At 41.7% G+C, this 15,257-nt stretch overlaps 1 protein-coding gene across 3 annotated transcripts in view; it reads right to left on the reverse strand.

Moving 5' to 3' along the window:
* Window positions 1–11,141: 11,141 nt before the first annotated feature.
* The window catches only part of POU2F1 (POU class 2 homeobox 1), a 187,449-nt gene continuing 183,333 nt past the window's right edge, over window positions 11,142–15,257 (reverse strand). For all 3 annotated transcript variants that reach the window (XM_034791701.1, XM_034791690.1, XM_034791700.1), the window contains one exon: window positions 11,142–11,730. In XM_034791701.1, coding sequence (XP_034647592.1) covers window positions 11,420–11,730 — 311 coding nt within the window. In that variant the 3' untranslated portion in view covers window positions 11,142–11,419. The remainder of the gene's footprint in view (window positions 11,731–15,257) is intronic.

Consider the following 15,257-nt stretch of genomic DNA (forward strand, 5'->3'; position numbering starts at 1 on the left):
AAACCGCCCCCCCGGCTTATAGCAGCGCACCGTGACCTGTCAACGCTTCTCTTTCCCATGGGGGTGGAGGAACTACATTCAAAGTAAAGGTGGAAGGGATCAAGGATGCAGCTTCTGGACAGCCCGGGGGATACAAGATTGTCAAATAATAAAGAAGAAAATTAAATATTTGGAGAATTTTCTTTTTGTTTGTTTTTTTTTGTTTTTGTTTTTAAAGGATTAGTAGTGTGTGCGCAGCACTCAGCTGAAAGAAGCCTTCAGGGACCTGCCTGGCCCTGGAATTTCAGTGAAGTCCTGACACCAGGAGAGCGGGGAAAGGCAGTTGTGGATGTTTCATGCACAGATTGGAGGGAGGGTGCCTTTGGATATTCACAGACTAATTGAGAGGACCCCTTGTAACCAAAAGAACTAGGAGAAGATTGCAATTTGCCCTCATTTTGCAGTAGCTTTTAAGCAGCGACATTCAGAGGCTTTAGGGGGTCACTCCCCAGGTTGCAGGTCACGGGCTGCTATATGCCAGAGTTCAACGTTAATCAAGGGAGGGAGGGCAGACTTGGCAACTCTGTAGGGTTTGGAGAAAGTTAAAGCAAGTTACTCAGTTACGAGTTAGAAATGAGGTATACGACAGCTCCTGTACCTGTGGCGGATAAACACCCCACACCTAGCCTTAGACACTACTGCAGAGGAAGGAAATGGAACAACAGCAGCACTGGCAGGCATGGAGATGGCTACTGCACTGATCCTTCTGATAGACAGTGGGCACGTGATGCTCTCCAAGGTGATCAGCACTTGCCCCCCCCCCACCAGAACTGCCCTATTCACATTACTCCAAACCAACGACGGGCAGTTCTGCAGTGCCTCTTTCCTCTCCCTGTTGCAAAATGAGGGTCCAATCCTGCTCCCAGTTCTCAAAAAGGTAGCAGAGCTGGGCTATGAGTCTGCATAGGTGTCTCAGCTTGCTGAGATTTCATCCTTCAGCTCACTTGTGCAAAGAAGGTACCAGGACCAACACAGTGAGGGAGACCAGGGGAAGGACTGTTTTTTTTTAATCTAAACTACCTTGTTCTGAAGGACACTATCAAGGGTGCTGTGTTTGATTTTTATAAGAGCTTTCATTTCTGAAGGGGGCTGTGTGATTTCCATGGTTTATGACTTGGCATAAATAGTTTCCAGTGTCCTGGATGGAGCCAAAACAGGATCCTCTTTGTTTAATAATTAGGATTTCTATAGCACCATCCATAACATTAGCACAGCTCAGAGAATAATGTTTGTTAACTAGATGCTGCTACAAAAATCAGCACGGGGCAATACATAATTTTAGTGGGTCCCACAATATTAGATTGAGGAATTTTGGGGGAGGAGGAGGAGGAGGTGGTTAGTTCTTGGGGACAGAGTGTAGGATTGAACATTATTTTATGGTCTATATAAAACTCTGGAGGGAAAAATTCCCCAGCAGACTAGAACAATTTTAAGGTAAATTACATTTTTGGCCTGAGCTATTTGACAATGTCTTGCTTGGTAGAGAGATGAAATAAGGCAGAGGGGGTGCTCCAGTCCTGGGGCAGAACAACTCAGTAGCACTAAGGAATCCCAAAGGATATCACCCTCCCTTCCCTCGCCCAGGTTGTTTCATTTCCTTCCTCAGATTTGTTTACCTTAAAGCACACCTTGTTTTCCACATCTTTTGTTCCAAGTGCTCTTATAATTGAGAAGTCATTTCTTCAATATCCCTATTACCTACCTATAAATCTATCTAGCTCTTTGAAAAGTCACACAATATTAATACCACTTTTACATAATGTCAGAACAACAATTCTATTAGTAAAGCTTTCAGTGAAGTTCTGCAACCCGATTGGTTTCCGGAGGAAGAGTAGCTGGACAATTCATCTATTTTCCACCCTTTCCCTTTCTTCACAAGCGTTCGCCAGGTTCACTGATAAAACAACTCAACCCAATAGCACAATACATGACAATGTACATGGCTATTTTGGGGAGTAAAGAAAGGAGTTTCCTGGGTCCCCCATCTTTAGAAGAGAAAGACAACACATGCAGGATGTTGGAAGGGACTCTGACCTTGGTACCACTGCTTCCATATTTGAAGGGAAGAAACAGTTTTTCCTATTTCCAGCAGCAGCTGAGACCTAGGCTGCTGCACTGAGCAATCCCCATATGCAGTTTGTCCTCACAGAGCCAAAACATCCCTGTGCACAAAAAGGTGGCAACACCCACAGGAGACGAGATCCTTACAGAAAGGGACATCCACCCAAAGCGCGAAAAAGGCCCAGCTTTTCCTCTTATCTGCTCTGACAACAGCAGAGCTGACGACTCATCAGTGCCTTTGGTTCCCTACCAAGCCATTGGAAATTCTCCCATCCCAATGGAGCTCTGAGCTCCTTAGAAATTCACCTCTTTAGATCCACACAACCATTCAAAAACTCACTCACTCGCTCACCCCCCTCCTCACCCCCACCCCCCTTTAGGGAAGTTGGAAGAATGGAAAGGATGCCTTGAAGTCAGGATGGAAGAGGCCAGGAATTTCTCCCAAGTCATCACCACTTCCCCCAGTACTCCCACCCAAAGCCAAGACAAACACCATGAGAGGAATGCACCTCACTCCTCCCCAAACACCCCTCCCCCCCAGACTGACTCACAGTATTTCGATCCTTTCAGGTACACCAGCCAGGTGCTAGGAGCAGGTTAGCTTTCACTTCTCAGTTTGGTTTTTCTTTTGTAGTTTTTGGTCTAGACAGGATTAGCATTGCTATTAGAAAAGGAAGTGTTTAAAAAGTTTTCCACCTATTATCAAGCACTACAAGCCCTACATTCAGTAACAAGACAAGGGGGATAAAAGGAACCTGTTTCATTTTTGCTCTCTCAGTTAAATTAAGATGCAACAACTATTCTCTCTTTCCCAAACTTAAATGCCATGGCCCCAATTCAGCCCTGGTGCAACTCCACTGGCTAAAATGGATATACCTGGGCTGAATCTGACCCAATATCTCCATCTCCTCTCTCCCAAGCTCCCAATATATACACACCTTGCCTAATCTTTAGATCCCTACAAAGGCCCTTATTATTCGTAAGGAAAAGGCAGGGAGGGAGGGAGGGAGGGGAAGCAGGTGTGCACCTAAAGGACCCTGAACAGCCACCCAATCAGTAACCTGCATGCCATCATGTGCTGTGCTGCAGATTAGACCACAGATAAACCAACCAAACAACAATCCCAAACCCAGGAGCAACAAAATGTTTCCTTTGGCAAGACAGATACAAGGAAAAAAATTCATGAGCAACATTTTCCTTCTAACAGAGTCAACTCCCTTCGCTCCGCCCCCACCCAACATCCACCCCCCCCACCCAACCCTATAAAGTTGTAACCTATCAACAGGATCTCAAATACATACAGCATAATCATGTTTATCAATCATAATAAACATCAGTTCAACTAAACTCTACAGCTAGAATTATCTCCACTATTTATAAAGTTTGTTTTTCTCTTCTGATTTTTCAGTTTAAAACCAGTTATGTGACAATGCTAAGCTATGCTGAGGTATTTTATGAAGGTGCCAGAAGCCAGCTGCTACTCACAAGCATTGTTCTCACAGCTCTGTGGTGCTACCTCTTACTGAAGGAGGGGGAGGGAAGGGCAGGAGTGGGACCCAGATTATTCCAGTTGGGGACCCTCCACTTACTCAGGGATAGGAACTGAAATGTCTCCCAAGGAGATTCACCCAAAAAGCATGCTTTGCAGGGAGTATTGGCATAAAGCCCAGGAGATGCTCCATGATCAGAAATTTAGTCAGAAAAGCCATATCTGGTGCGTTTGACATACCTGACCACACCAATCTATTCTGTCAAACCACATACTCTCTCCTCCCCAAGAATAAAACTATCTGTAGTTCCACTGCAGTCTCTAAAACCCTCCAGATGGAGTCCCCAGGGAAGGAATGAAAGAGTAGTCAGTTCATTCAGGGTATGGGCATGCATATGAGAGAAAGAAAAAGGAGGACAGAGTTGGATTAGTACAAGTATGCAATCAGATTGACATCTGAATTATACTGGTTAGGGATGAAAGCAGGAATGTGTGTACATAGCAAACTGATAGGAAGAATAAATGAAGGCTCAACATTACTACCACCTTAATCATAGACAGGATAGAGTCACAAAGCAAGTGGTAATTATTCCATTTATCCTCCTCGTTGATGATGAAAGTCAGAAGAGAACAATCATGTTTTTATATTGTACTGTCCGGGTGTATAGCTGTATGGGTGCATGCACGTGTATACACATTTCATTCCTTTCAATGCTCTGACGTAAACTGCTTTTAGGTTTATAGAATCTGACCCTATTCTGAATGGGTGGCAATACATAAGATACTAAACATAATAATTTGCAAATCATGAGTCAAACAAATAACAGATTTGCATTAGATTAGAAAAAAGAGCAGATGACACTATATCCACATGCAATGCCTGTATCTTAACAATACACAAAAAGAAAGGTGGTTGTACCAAAGACATACGCATGTTAAATGCTCTGTAAGATAGGAGATCCATTGTCAAGTGCCAAAGACACTCTATGATCTGATCCAACTCCCACTGGAGGCAAGGGAGACTCCTACTGACATCAATGGGAGTTGATTTTGACTCTTCTAAAGAGCAGAACCAGTGCAACTGAACTTCTTGAAGTGTTAATTGTTTTAACAACTTTCTGGGTCATATTTTTGTAACAACTGGCTAACAAATTCAGAGCAGGCTGGTTACAAATGGATAACTATATAATGGATGTATTCATCAACCAGTCAGATTCCTCCTTTGATCATGTCCAAGAGAGAGTATATAAAAGACAGAATTGAATTTATTCTCAATATATGTGTGTGTGTGTACACACACGTACGTACAAACTTAAGATAATCCTATTTTTCCTCAAGACAGCAGAATTCAGTTTAACTGGCTATAACACAGTTAAATGGACATGTTAAGCATTTATATTTAGGATTTTGCCCAAAGATAACCATAAGATAATTGGAAATGCTATTTTTTTAACCAAATGTCATCAATAGCTAGGATCTGATGTAGTATTTAGTTTGTCCCAAAGCCTCTATTTCCATTACAAAAAGAACTCCTTTCTGACAATTTTGTAAAGTACAGTTTCAAATTGGGACGAGAACAATTTTATTTAGTAAAATATTAGGTGTTGACAATTAAGGTAAATTGGAAGTTGTTTTAATGGTGCCTCCATTATATGGCTCCAGCTGCAATGGAGCTAAGATGTTCTGTTCTTTTATGAAAAAATGGTCTTTGTTTTATTGAACGTTACTCTACTCCAAGAATATGCTTCACAGAGGACTTCTGCACTTTCAACACCTCAATCAGGAGGAAAAATGGAATCTGCTCCAGTGGACTGTTGGGTACCTTCTACTTAAACCAACAGAGGAACAACAAAAATCTAACTCTTCAGTGATGTTCTTTATAATAGTAGCTACTTATTTTCAGAGGCCACAACTTAAAGGTATGGATGAACCTATGCTTTATGCTGTGTGACCTCAGAGAAAACAGTAAATCACTATCACTGACCTAATCATTGTTACTGATGTGCAGGGAGAATTCTCTCAAGTTGTTTTGGTAACAGACACTCCTCTGCTGCCCCCTGAGAACAAGGAGAGTCTCTTATTCCATTTTTTTTTTAAAGTTGCCTAAGTTATTTTGATTTTTAAGAAGTCCATTGGAAAGACACCACCCATAGATCCAAGTTACATTTTGTTTTCATTTAATCTATAGACTAAAATAACCTCCTCCCACGCTGTACAGGGAAGAAGATCAAGAAAGGGATGAGGGTGGAGGGGCAGTGGAATGCTCAATCAGCACAAAGGGAAGGCCATTATAACGTGAGTTCATATATTGTTCCTAATTCTCTTGAGATTAATATCAAGATTTGTTACCCAAAAAGGGGTAACAAATGATTAAATGCATTTCCAAGTAAGTTAACATATGTATTACATACATCCTGAATGTTTTCTTTAGAAATCGCTCCATTATGGCATAACAGCCAGTTCACTTCCAGGTGAAATTTAAAGGTGTAATTTTTGAAACCTACAAGGGTATGTGATTCAAATTATGAAGAAAATGTCTCCATTTCTGGGCTCTATCACAACTGTTAAAATCTGGTGCATGGTCTTATTAGTGACTTGAACACAGATGTCCAGTATTACCAGCAGAGCATTTTCATATGAGGACCCTCTACTTTCCATTGTGTTCCCACTGATAGTCCATCAGAGCCCAAGGCTTATGGTCTTCATGGGAAAGTGGTTTTTGGGGTCTGATATGGCTTTTAATTAATTTGTGTGACTTTACTTATTGAAGGCAGAGGATTTGTTTGAGTAGGTCTGGGGCAATGATGTGCTGTCACGAGTCTCCCAATTAAAACAATTTTTTAAATGTAAACAATATTGTACTTAGGCTCTGAGCATGATACAAAACTATTATAAACCAGGATTTTTCTTATGTAGGGAGTATATCTCAGTACTAACTAGTATAGGGCATGTGTATACACACACACGTTATATGTGAGCATTCCTGCATATACACTAGGTAACAAGTCAGTAAAGAAACTAATACTTTTTTAACTGGCTTAGGATTCCTCACAAAATTCACATTTGACAGGAGACTCCATCTAAGGGTGGGTATGTGCATGTGTGTGAACAGTACATGAATCTTTCATCCCCTAACTACTGGGGCAGAGGTCAACTGGGTGGGTCAGATTTGTCTGAACCAAACCTGAATGAGTTCTCTACCAAAATTCACATGACCACCACCTTTTAAGACTTTTTCCTGAAGAAACATTTGTGTATCTCCCCTTCTCCATATCTTTTTTGGGAAGGTATTTATTTCTTGTGTTTCTTCATACATATGTCTCTCCCCGGGCCTAATATACAGATCCTAATTGTCCTTGGAGATAATAAAGTGAATTGGTCTCTCACTAGCTTTTACCTGCCATGAGATATGCTTGGAAATGAGAAAAGAAGCCCAGACACCTACATATATGGAGTTTTATGGAGTTGTGGTAGAGAAAGATGCACTAGATAACTTGCAATTTTCCCTTCCATGTACAAGAGTTTTAAGGAATTTCTTCTGGCCCTGGCCAACAAAGCCTGATTTGATTTTATTTCAGAGAGAGAGAGAGAGAGAGTGTGTGTGATTCTGTTGAATTCAGAATTCTCAGAGATAATCCCATAAAACAACAAAGGAACAGTTTGTTCACTCAGTGATGGATTTAAGACAAGGACTATGACATTCGTGGGCAACAGAAAACCATTTTTGCTAAGACATCTATACTGACTTGTATTTTTGGATTATAAAGAGTAAACTATCGTCCTTTGGGGTGGAAAAGTGACTGCAACTGCAAAATAATGCCCTCAGCTGCTGTTGGCTAATTTTTGAATCTGTGGGACACTATTTTCCCACTCCAATCCTTAAATCTTCAGTCTCTAATTCTCCAAGTCCATAAATCATCAATCACTATTGAATCTCCTTGTAGACACTTCAGTTTCTGTTGCAGTCATGATTAAGGTTTAAAACAGCAATTTCCACTACATTCCAACACCCGATCATTCATCCATCTCAAGTTCTGAAAGAGTGTGCATGTATAGTCTTACTAGGCAAATATAATGCCGCTGCAACCTCATCTCTGGGTTCTTCTCTTCTCTCCTTTAACTAAAATAGTAGAGGTGACCAATGTTCACAAGAGGAAACAATACTACCAATGAGGAGCAGGGTCCAGGCAGATCAACTGAACAAAAGGGCTACAATCAGACATTGACATGTTCTATGATAGGAAATAAAAACACACTGGGCTTGAGCCAAGGAGGGAGTGGAGGGTGTGGTAGGATATGACAATCTACTGCCAGTTCCCCAGGGCAAAAAGAAGAGCATTTCAGTCAAGCCTCCCTGGACATGTGGCTACTTAAAGTTTCCAGTTTCTTTCAGAAAAGACAACTAAGAAGCTCCCTGGAGTCTGGGGCCCTTAGAGGGTGATTGGGTAGCAGAGGATGAGGGAGGGAGAGTTTAAGGTGCTCACACCAAAGCCATGTGACCAATGCAAAAGGAATCAGGAAAAAACAATTTTTTTTTATAATAAATAACCATCCAAGCTGCATTAGTGTTCCAGATATGTATGCATCACACCCCCCTCTCAACCACAAACCAACAAGAATGGGAAGTTAAAAATCATCCAGACAACTGATGGCACAGTCCCTTTGAACTGTGGAGAGAGGTTTTGATGCTGATTTAAGGCCCACATTCTTTGTATTTCCTAGATAAATGCACAGGACCCACTCCCCAGTCTCAGATGCATCAGAAAACAGAGGATACAGTGGAGAGGATATCATCCAAATGCCCTTTAACAAAAAGGCTCTTGGTAAATTTTACTTTTACGAATGTCTGGAGGTGACTGGGAATTTTCAGACCCAAGTGCAAGCATTGTAGCTGCAGCATTTCCTGCCCTTTTACTTGGCTGACTACAAGTCCCATGGGACTGATATTTCCTTTGGTAGAAACTATAGTCAATGCTATGGCCTCTAGACCAACACAGTGGGTAACCAGCATCTCCTCTTCCACTTCTCCCTCCCTGAATCATACCCATCTATACCTTTTACTGCTCCAAAGCTGTTACACTATGGGCAATTTATATTCTATATTATTCATAGCCCTAAAATCTTCTGCACAGACTGAAGTCACAGAGACTTCAGTCACACCAGAATATTTAGATTTATTTAACTGGTAGGGTGGAGGAGTGGGGGACCACTTGGATTAGTAATCACCTGACATTGCCATTCTATTTACACTCCAAACAAACAAACAAACAAAAAAACTATTTAAAAAAAATCAAGTTAAGAGTCTGCCCCAAGGATATACAAATTATCAATCCCCCCCAAAAAAGATTAAAACAAGCAGCAACTTTTATATAAAATTAATAAAAAACAAGACAAATGAAAAAGAAATTGTCAGTAGCATCTATCGCCTCTCTGCGTCTGAACTGCACTTATACAAACTAGTCCATTAGTACAGCAGCTTGCTAGAAATTGACTTTGGTTCAAGCTTAGTTTTAAAAAACAAAAACAAACAAAAAAAAATCAAAGAACACATTAAAAATGGTGGACGGACATTTGTTAGTTTCCCTGCTTGCAGTTCACTAGTTTTGAAATCTTATGGATAATTATTTTAAATAATCTGTGAAACAGGAAGGTGGAGAGAGAGTCAGACATGAACAGAGAAAAACATGAGGGGAAGAAGAGAAGAGTTTCTGCCATTTGAGTATAAATGTAAATCTCACACACTTGGGTCACAGACCAAAATGTATGTTGGGTTTAAGTTGCTGTCTTATTGATCTCAGGTGGTGAGAGATTCCAAGATCCTCCTTGATGATCAACAAAAGCGAACATAACTGCATAAACTTCTATCTTGAAACTCCCGGGTGACACCCCCTCGTCCCCCTCCAAAAAACCAAAACCAAACCCAGAGGGGGCGCTTGTGACACCCTCCCTAGCTGAGTTCAAATGTGTTTTAAACACATGGCAGAAATTTTTAAATCCAACAGGAATGAAAAGTTCAAAGTGAACTGCATTGCAGCGATCCAGTCTTCTCTTTAGAAATCTTTTTGGTTCAGATACTCGATTGGTATATTAAAGAATATACATCATTAACCTCTGGAAACCCACTATTCTTCCTCATCCATTCTCATAAGCTCTCTGTTCTCAAATGCTCCTTGCTATGTGGATTGGAAACAACCCTGGAAACACAGCTACGTCAGCAAGCCAACACTGAGTCTTTAGTCAGAGATGCTTATTGCCATTTTGATCAAGGTAGCAACATCACTCCTCAGAGATCACACGAGAACACCAAGATGTGTGCAAAGTCCCAGTGTTGACTAGCTTGGTGCTATTTCCCACATCAGGCTGGACAATTCCAGCTGATTGGTCACTGTCTCCTATTTCCAAAGCACCAAGCAGTGTAGTAGAGAAAAAACCTACAAGCTATTTAAAACAGAACAAGGGCGCAAGGAAGTCAAGAGTGCTTTCTTATGGTTGAGTTGGCATGAAATTGGCATCAACTTCTGTTCCAATAGACCTGACATCTATCCCTCTAGATAGAAGCACTTGACAGTGGAAAAACTGTTCCAATGCAGCTCCTTGTACACAACAAAAAACATGCAAAGAAATATTCCTTTGATTAGAGAAGCCAGTTTCACCTCTCAAAACTCTGTGCCAAGTTAGTTGGTAGGAAGCTTGGACTGTGGATGCCTTTAGATAGTAGTGATATTGGCATCCTCAGGTAACTTTGCATTTCTAGGATTTTTTTTTTTTTTTAAAGGGGCAAAATCCTAACAATACAGTAGAACCACCAAAACAGGTGTCTGAAATAGTCTGGGCTCTAAGTGCCAAATCCTGCTCTCTGAAGTAAATACGAGCAATGCACATGCAACTTAGAGCAAAATTTGGCCCTTTAGCCTAAGTAGCTGGGTGAAGGAGAGCTGCAGTATAGAAGTTATTTCTACCTCCCTCACCATAAAAACAGAGACTAGCCCGGAGGTTTGCACACAACTTGCTGCCTCTATACCGAGATTCCTGCAAAAGTGGTGAAAATAATCTCTCTTGATACCTCTGTACAAGTCACTGTAAAACGAGTTCAAGGATGAGGAAACTGAGGAACGCTCCCAGGAGATTAGGACAGGAAGCCTCCTTATGTTCCCCTCTCTCTCTCCCCCCTCCTTATGGTGTGGGAGCTCACTGAAAACAATCCAGGAGCAAAGACAAATGCGTCCAAACCATATATATAAAAATAATAATAATAATAATAATAACCATAATAATAATAGAGATACACCAGTAATACAGGCCTGCCTAAATTGTACCAGTTAAGAAAGGAACCCCCAACACGATTGATACGATTATAAACACCTTGTATGACATAACGGCCTGTACAACAGACCTATAAAATGATAATTAAAAAAAAAAAAAAAAAAAAAAAAAAAGATATTTAGACCAAAAGAACTAAGAAATCCCCTTCCTATGTTTGAGTTGATAACCCACCTTAACTTGTCATTGTGACTGCTGGAAATGATAAGTAGTCCTTTCACTTTTTTTTTTGTTTTTTTGTTTTTGTTTTTTGTTTTTTTACATTTTTGGTTAGAAAGCTCTCCGATCCATGAAGCGATCCTGAAAAGACAGTGTTTATTATAAAATTAGGCAAATGTCTGTCCCAGCTTTAAATCCTTCCTGTTTTGTTTTTATATTTTCCGTCTCTCTCCCTTGTCCCCAGCAACATGGCGAGAGGAAGCCGATCACATTTTTCAGTTTATAAACCCAGCTGGCAGCCAATCCCACTGCAGAGTGAAACAGGCTGGTGGTAGCACAGCTCAGCCCGGCTCACTGTGCCTTGGAGGCAGTAGTGGTGGTGGAAGTGGCCCCACTGGCAGAGGCCACTGTGAAGAGAGAGTTCTGGATGGACTCAGCTGAGGTGGAGGTGGCATGAAGGCTGGCGACTGGTCCAGAGGCCCCTGCGGAGGCGGCAGCTGCAGAGACCAAGCTAACTGGGTTGCTGGTGAGCAGAGAAAGGTTCTGAGGGTTCAGGAACAACGGGGCAGTGACGATGTTAGGAGTACCTCCAGCATTGGCAAACACCAAGTTCCCAGTTGCATCTAGTGATGTTATTGGAAGAGAGCCACCAGATGCAAGAGCTAAAAAGGGAGAAAAGTGCAGGGAAGAGAACATTAGCATTAACAGCACAAAGGAATGCAGCAAAGTGCAACAGAACTTTAGTTTTCCCTCTTATGAGCATAACCTTCTTCACATGACTTCCTTCCTCTTGCTTCAACCCAACATAAAAATATTCAGAAATCAGCTGAAAATGGGATTTGGCATTATCGAGGCTGGCAGAACTAAGCACACAAGAGGGAGGATCCTCTCACTATCCCAAAGAATAGAGAAGGGTTGAAAAGTTTTTTGCTGTTCATTTTTACCTATATCTCCCTAACACATTTCTCTATATAAAAGTATTCCAGAGTTTGTTTTAACAAGATATGTCACATAAAAGAAAAGAATAGATGTTATGAAATATTTTAATGCATTATATAGTGTATAATCCTAACTCATTTTCAAACTATTTGCAAAAAACTGCTTTTATCTGCTTCTGAAAAACCAGGATCTGTTCTACAGTAACTGTTTGTTGTCAACCTCACACAGCTCAGTAACTGCGCAAGCACGTGGCATAATTCAACCATGTGGTACCAGATGTTTTTGGAGCATCACTTCACACTACCCAGATCAGCTGCAGTTGGATTTTGGCTGGCAAAGGCTGAGCAGCTGAAGCTAAGCACAAGCTGTTTCTAATTTTTGTAAAAACATAAAAATAAAGTTCCCATCTAGAATAAAAATTAACAGCACCTCGCTGGATACTTTGAAATCTTAAAAATATAAACCCAAGCACGAGTCATCTGATTGTTCTCAGAATTTCCCATCTGAATGTACTCAAAGCATCAGCACAGGTTGAAATGTCTGACACCAGGGAAACTGCCCTCCACTGTTCTGTCACCCTATAACAGGAGCCAGTACTTATTGAGAGAAAGCTCCCTGAGAGCACTGGATAAGATTTTGCAGAAATTGAAATGGCTCTAAGGGACTGATCCAAAACCAATTGAAACTGAAGGGAGTCTTTCCATTGACTTCAATGTGCTTTGGATCAGGACCTTACTGGGGACACACTGCTCCATCCTACTGGCCAGAGAAAGGCCTATTCAAGGAACCTAGAAGCAAAAAGGGTGTAACACGTATCTCACAGAATGGGAGCCACTACAGTATTTCTACATAGAGTGCTTCTGCTGACATGCACAAGCTGAAACTGTGGAAAAGCAACATTACTTGCCCCATAACCTCAGCTATGCAGAACCCAACGCAATCCACAGCCTCAGAAACAACTCTGACATCATAACAAAAAAGGCTGACAAAGGGGGTGCTGTAGTCATCATGAATAGGTCGGAATATGAACAAAAGGCTGCTAGACAACTCTGACACCACATTCTACAGGCCATTACCCTCTGACCCCACTGAGGATTACCAAAAGAAACACCACCACCTGCTCAAGAAACTCCCTAAAGAAGCACAGGAACGAATCTACACTGAAACATCCCTAGAGCCCCTTGGGGTAGTCTATCTGCTACCCAAAATCCATAAACCTGGTAACCCTGCACGCCCCATCAGCTCAGGCATTGGCACCCTGACAGCAGGATTATCTGGCTATGTAGACTTTCTCCTCAGGCCCTATGCTACCAGCACTCCCAGCTATCTTCGAGACACCACCGACTTCCTGAGGAAACTACAATCCACTGGTGATCTTCCAGAAAAAAAACATCCTAGCCACTATGGATGTAGAAACTCTCTACAAGAACATTCCACACAAAGATGGACTACAAGCCATCAGGAACAGCATCCCCGATACCATCACGGCAAACCTGGTGGCTGAACTTTGCGACTTTGTCCTCACCCACAACTATTTCAGATTTGGGGACAATTTATACCTTCAAGCCAGCGGGACTGCTATGGGTACCCGCATGGCCCCACAGTATGCCAACATTTTTATGGCTGACTTAGAACAACGCTTCCTAAGCTCTTGTCCCCTCACGCCCCTACTCTACTTGCGCTAAACTGATGACATCATCATCATCTGGACCCATGGAAAAGCAGCCCTTGAGGAATTCCACCAAGATTTCAACAATTTCCACCTCACCATCAACTTCAGGCTGGACCAGTCCACACAAGAGGTTCACTTCCTAAGCACTACAGTGCTAATAAGCGATTGTCAGATAAACACCACCCTATACCAGAAACCTACTGACAGCTATAATTACCTACATGCCTCTAGCTTTCATCCAGACCACATCACACGATCCATTGTCTACAGCCAAGCTCTGAGATACAACCGCATTTGCTCTGATCCCTCAGACAGAGGCAAAGACCTACAGGATCTCTATCAAGCGTTCTTAAAATTAGAATACCCACCTGATGAAGTGAAGAAACGGACTGACAGAGCCAGAAGGGTACCCAGAACTCACCTACTACAAGACAGGCCCAACAAAAAGTAACAGAACGCCACTAGCCGTTACCTACAGCCCCCAACTAAAACCTCTCCAGCGCATCATCAAGGATCTACAACCTATCCTCAAGGAGGATCCCTCACTCTCATAGACCTTGGGAGACAGGCCAGTCCTCGCTTACAGACAGCCCCCCAACCTGAAGCAAATACTCACCAGCAACTACACACCACACAACAAAAACACCAACCCAGGAACCAAACCCTGCAACAAACCCCAGTGCCAACTCTGTCCACATATCTATTCAAGGGACACCATCATAGGACCTAATCACATCAGCCACACCATCAGGGGTTCGTTCACCTGCACATCTACCAATGTGATATATGCCATCATGTGCCAGCAATGCCCCTCTGCCATGTACACTGGCCAAACCGGACAGTGTATACACAAAAGAATAAATGGACACAAATCTGACATTAGGAATCATAACATTCAAAAACCTGTAGGAAAACACTTCAATCTCTCTGGTCACTCAATAACAGACCTAAAAGTGGCAATTCTTCAACAAAAAAAACTTCAAAAACAGACTCCAATGTGAAACTGCAGAACTGGAATTAATTTGCGAACTGGACACTATCAGATTAGGCCTGAATAAAGACAGGGAGTGCTTGGGTCATTAAAAAACCTAAACCTATTTTCCCCAATACTAATTTCCCCCTACAGTTACTCACACCTTCTTGTCAACTATCTGAAATAGACCACTCTCATTACCACTTCAAAAGTTATCTTTCCTCCCTTGGTATCCTGCTGTTAAGTGAATTGTCTCATTAGACTGACCTCACATGTCGTAAGGCAACTCCCATCCTTTCATGTATTTATACCTGCTCCTGTATTTTCCACTTCATGCATCTGATCAAGTGGGTTCTAGCCCATGAAAGCTTATGCCCAAATAAATGTGTTAGTCTCTAAGGTGCCACAAGGACTCCTTGTTGTTTTTACAATACGAAGGTTACTTAACGTGTTTGAGTAAAGCCTTTTTAAATTTTGATGCACTTTAATAGTTACAAACTACCTCACAAATCTACCCAGGGTTCAATTTGCCATGAAATCTGCCCTCAAAGTAACATTCTTCTCTGCTCTTTGTGCACTTGGTACAAGATTTTTTTTTTTTTTTT

This window comes from Trachemys scripta, chromosome 1, assembly GCF_013100865.1.
Source record: "Trachemys scripta elegans isolate TJP31775 chromosome 1, CAS_Tse_1.0, whole genome shotgun sequence".
Taxonomy (NCBI): Eukaryota; Metazoa; Chordata; order Testudines; family Emydidae; genus Trachemys; species Trachemys scripta.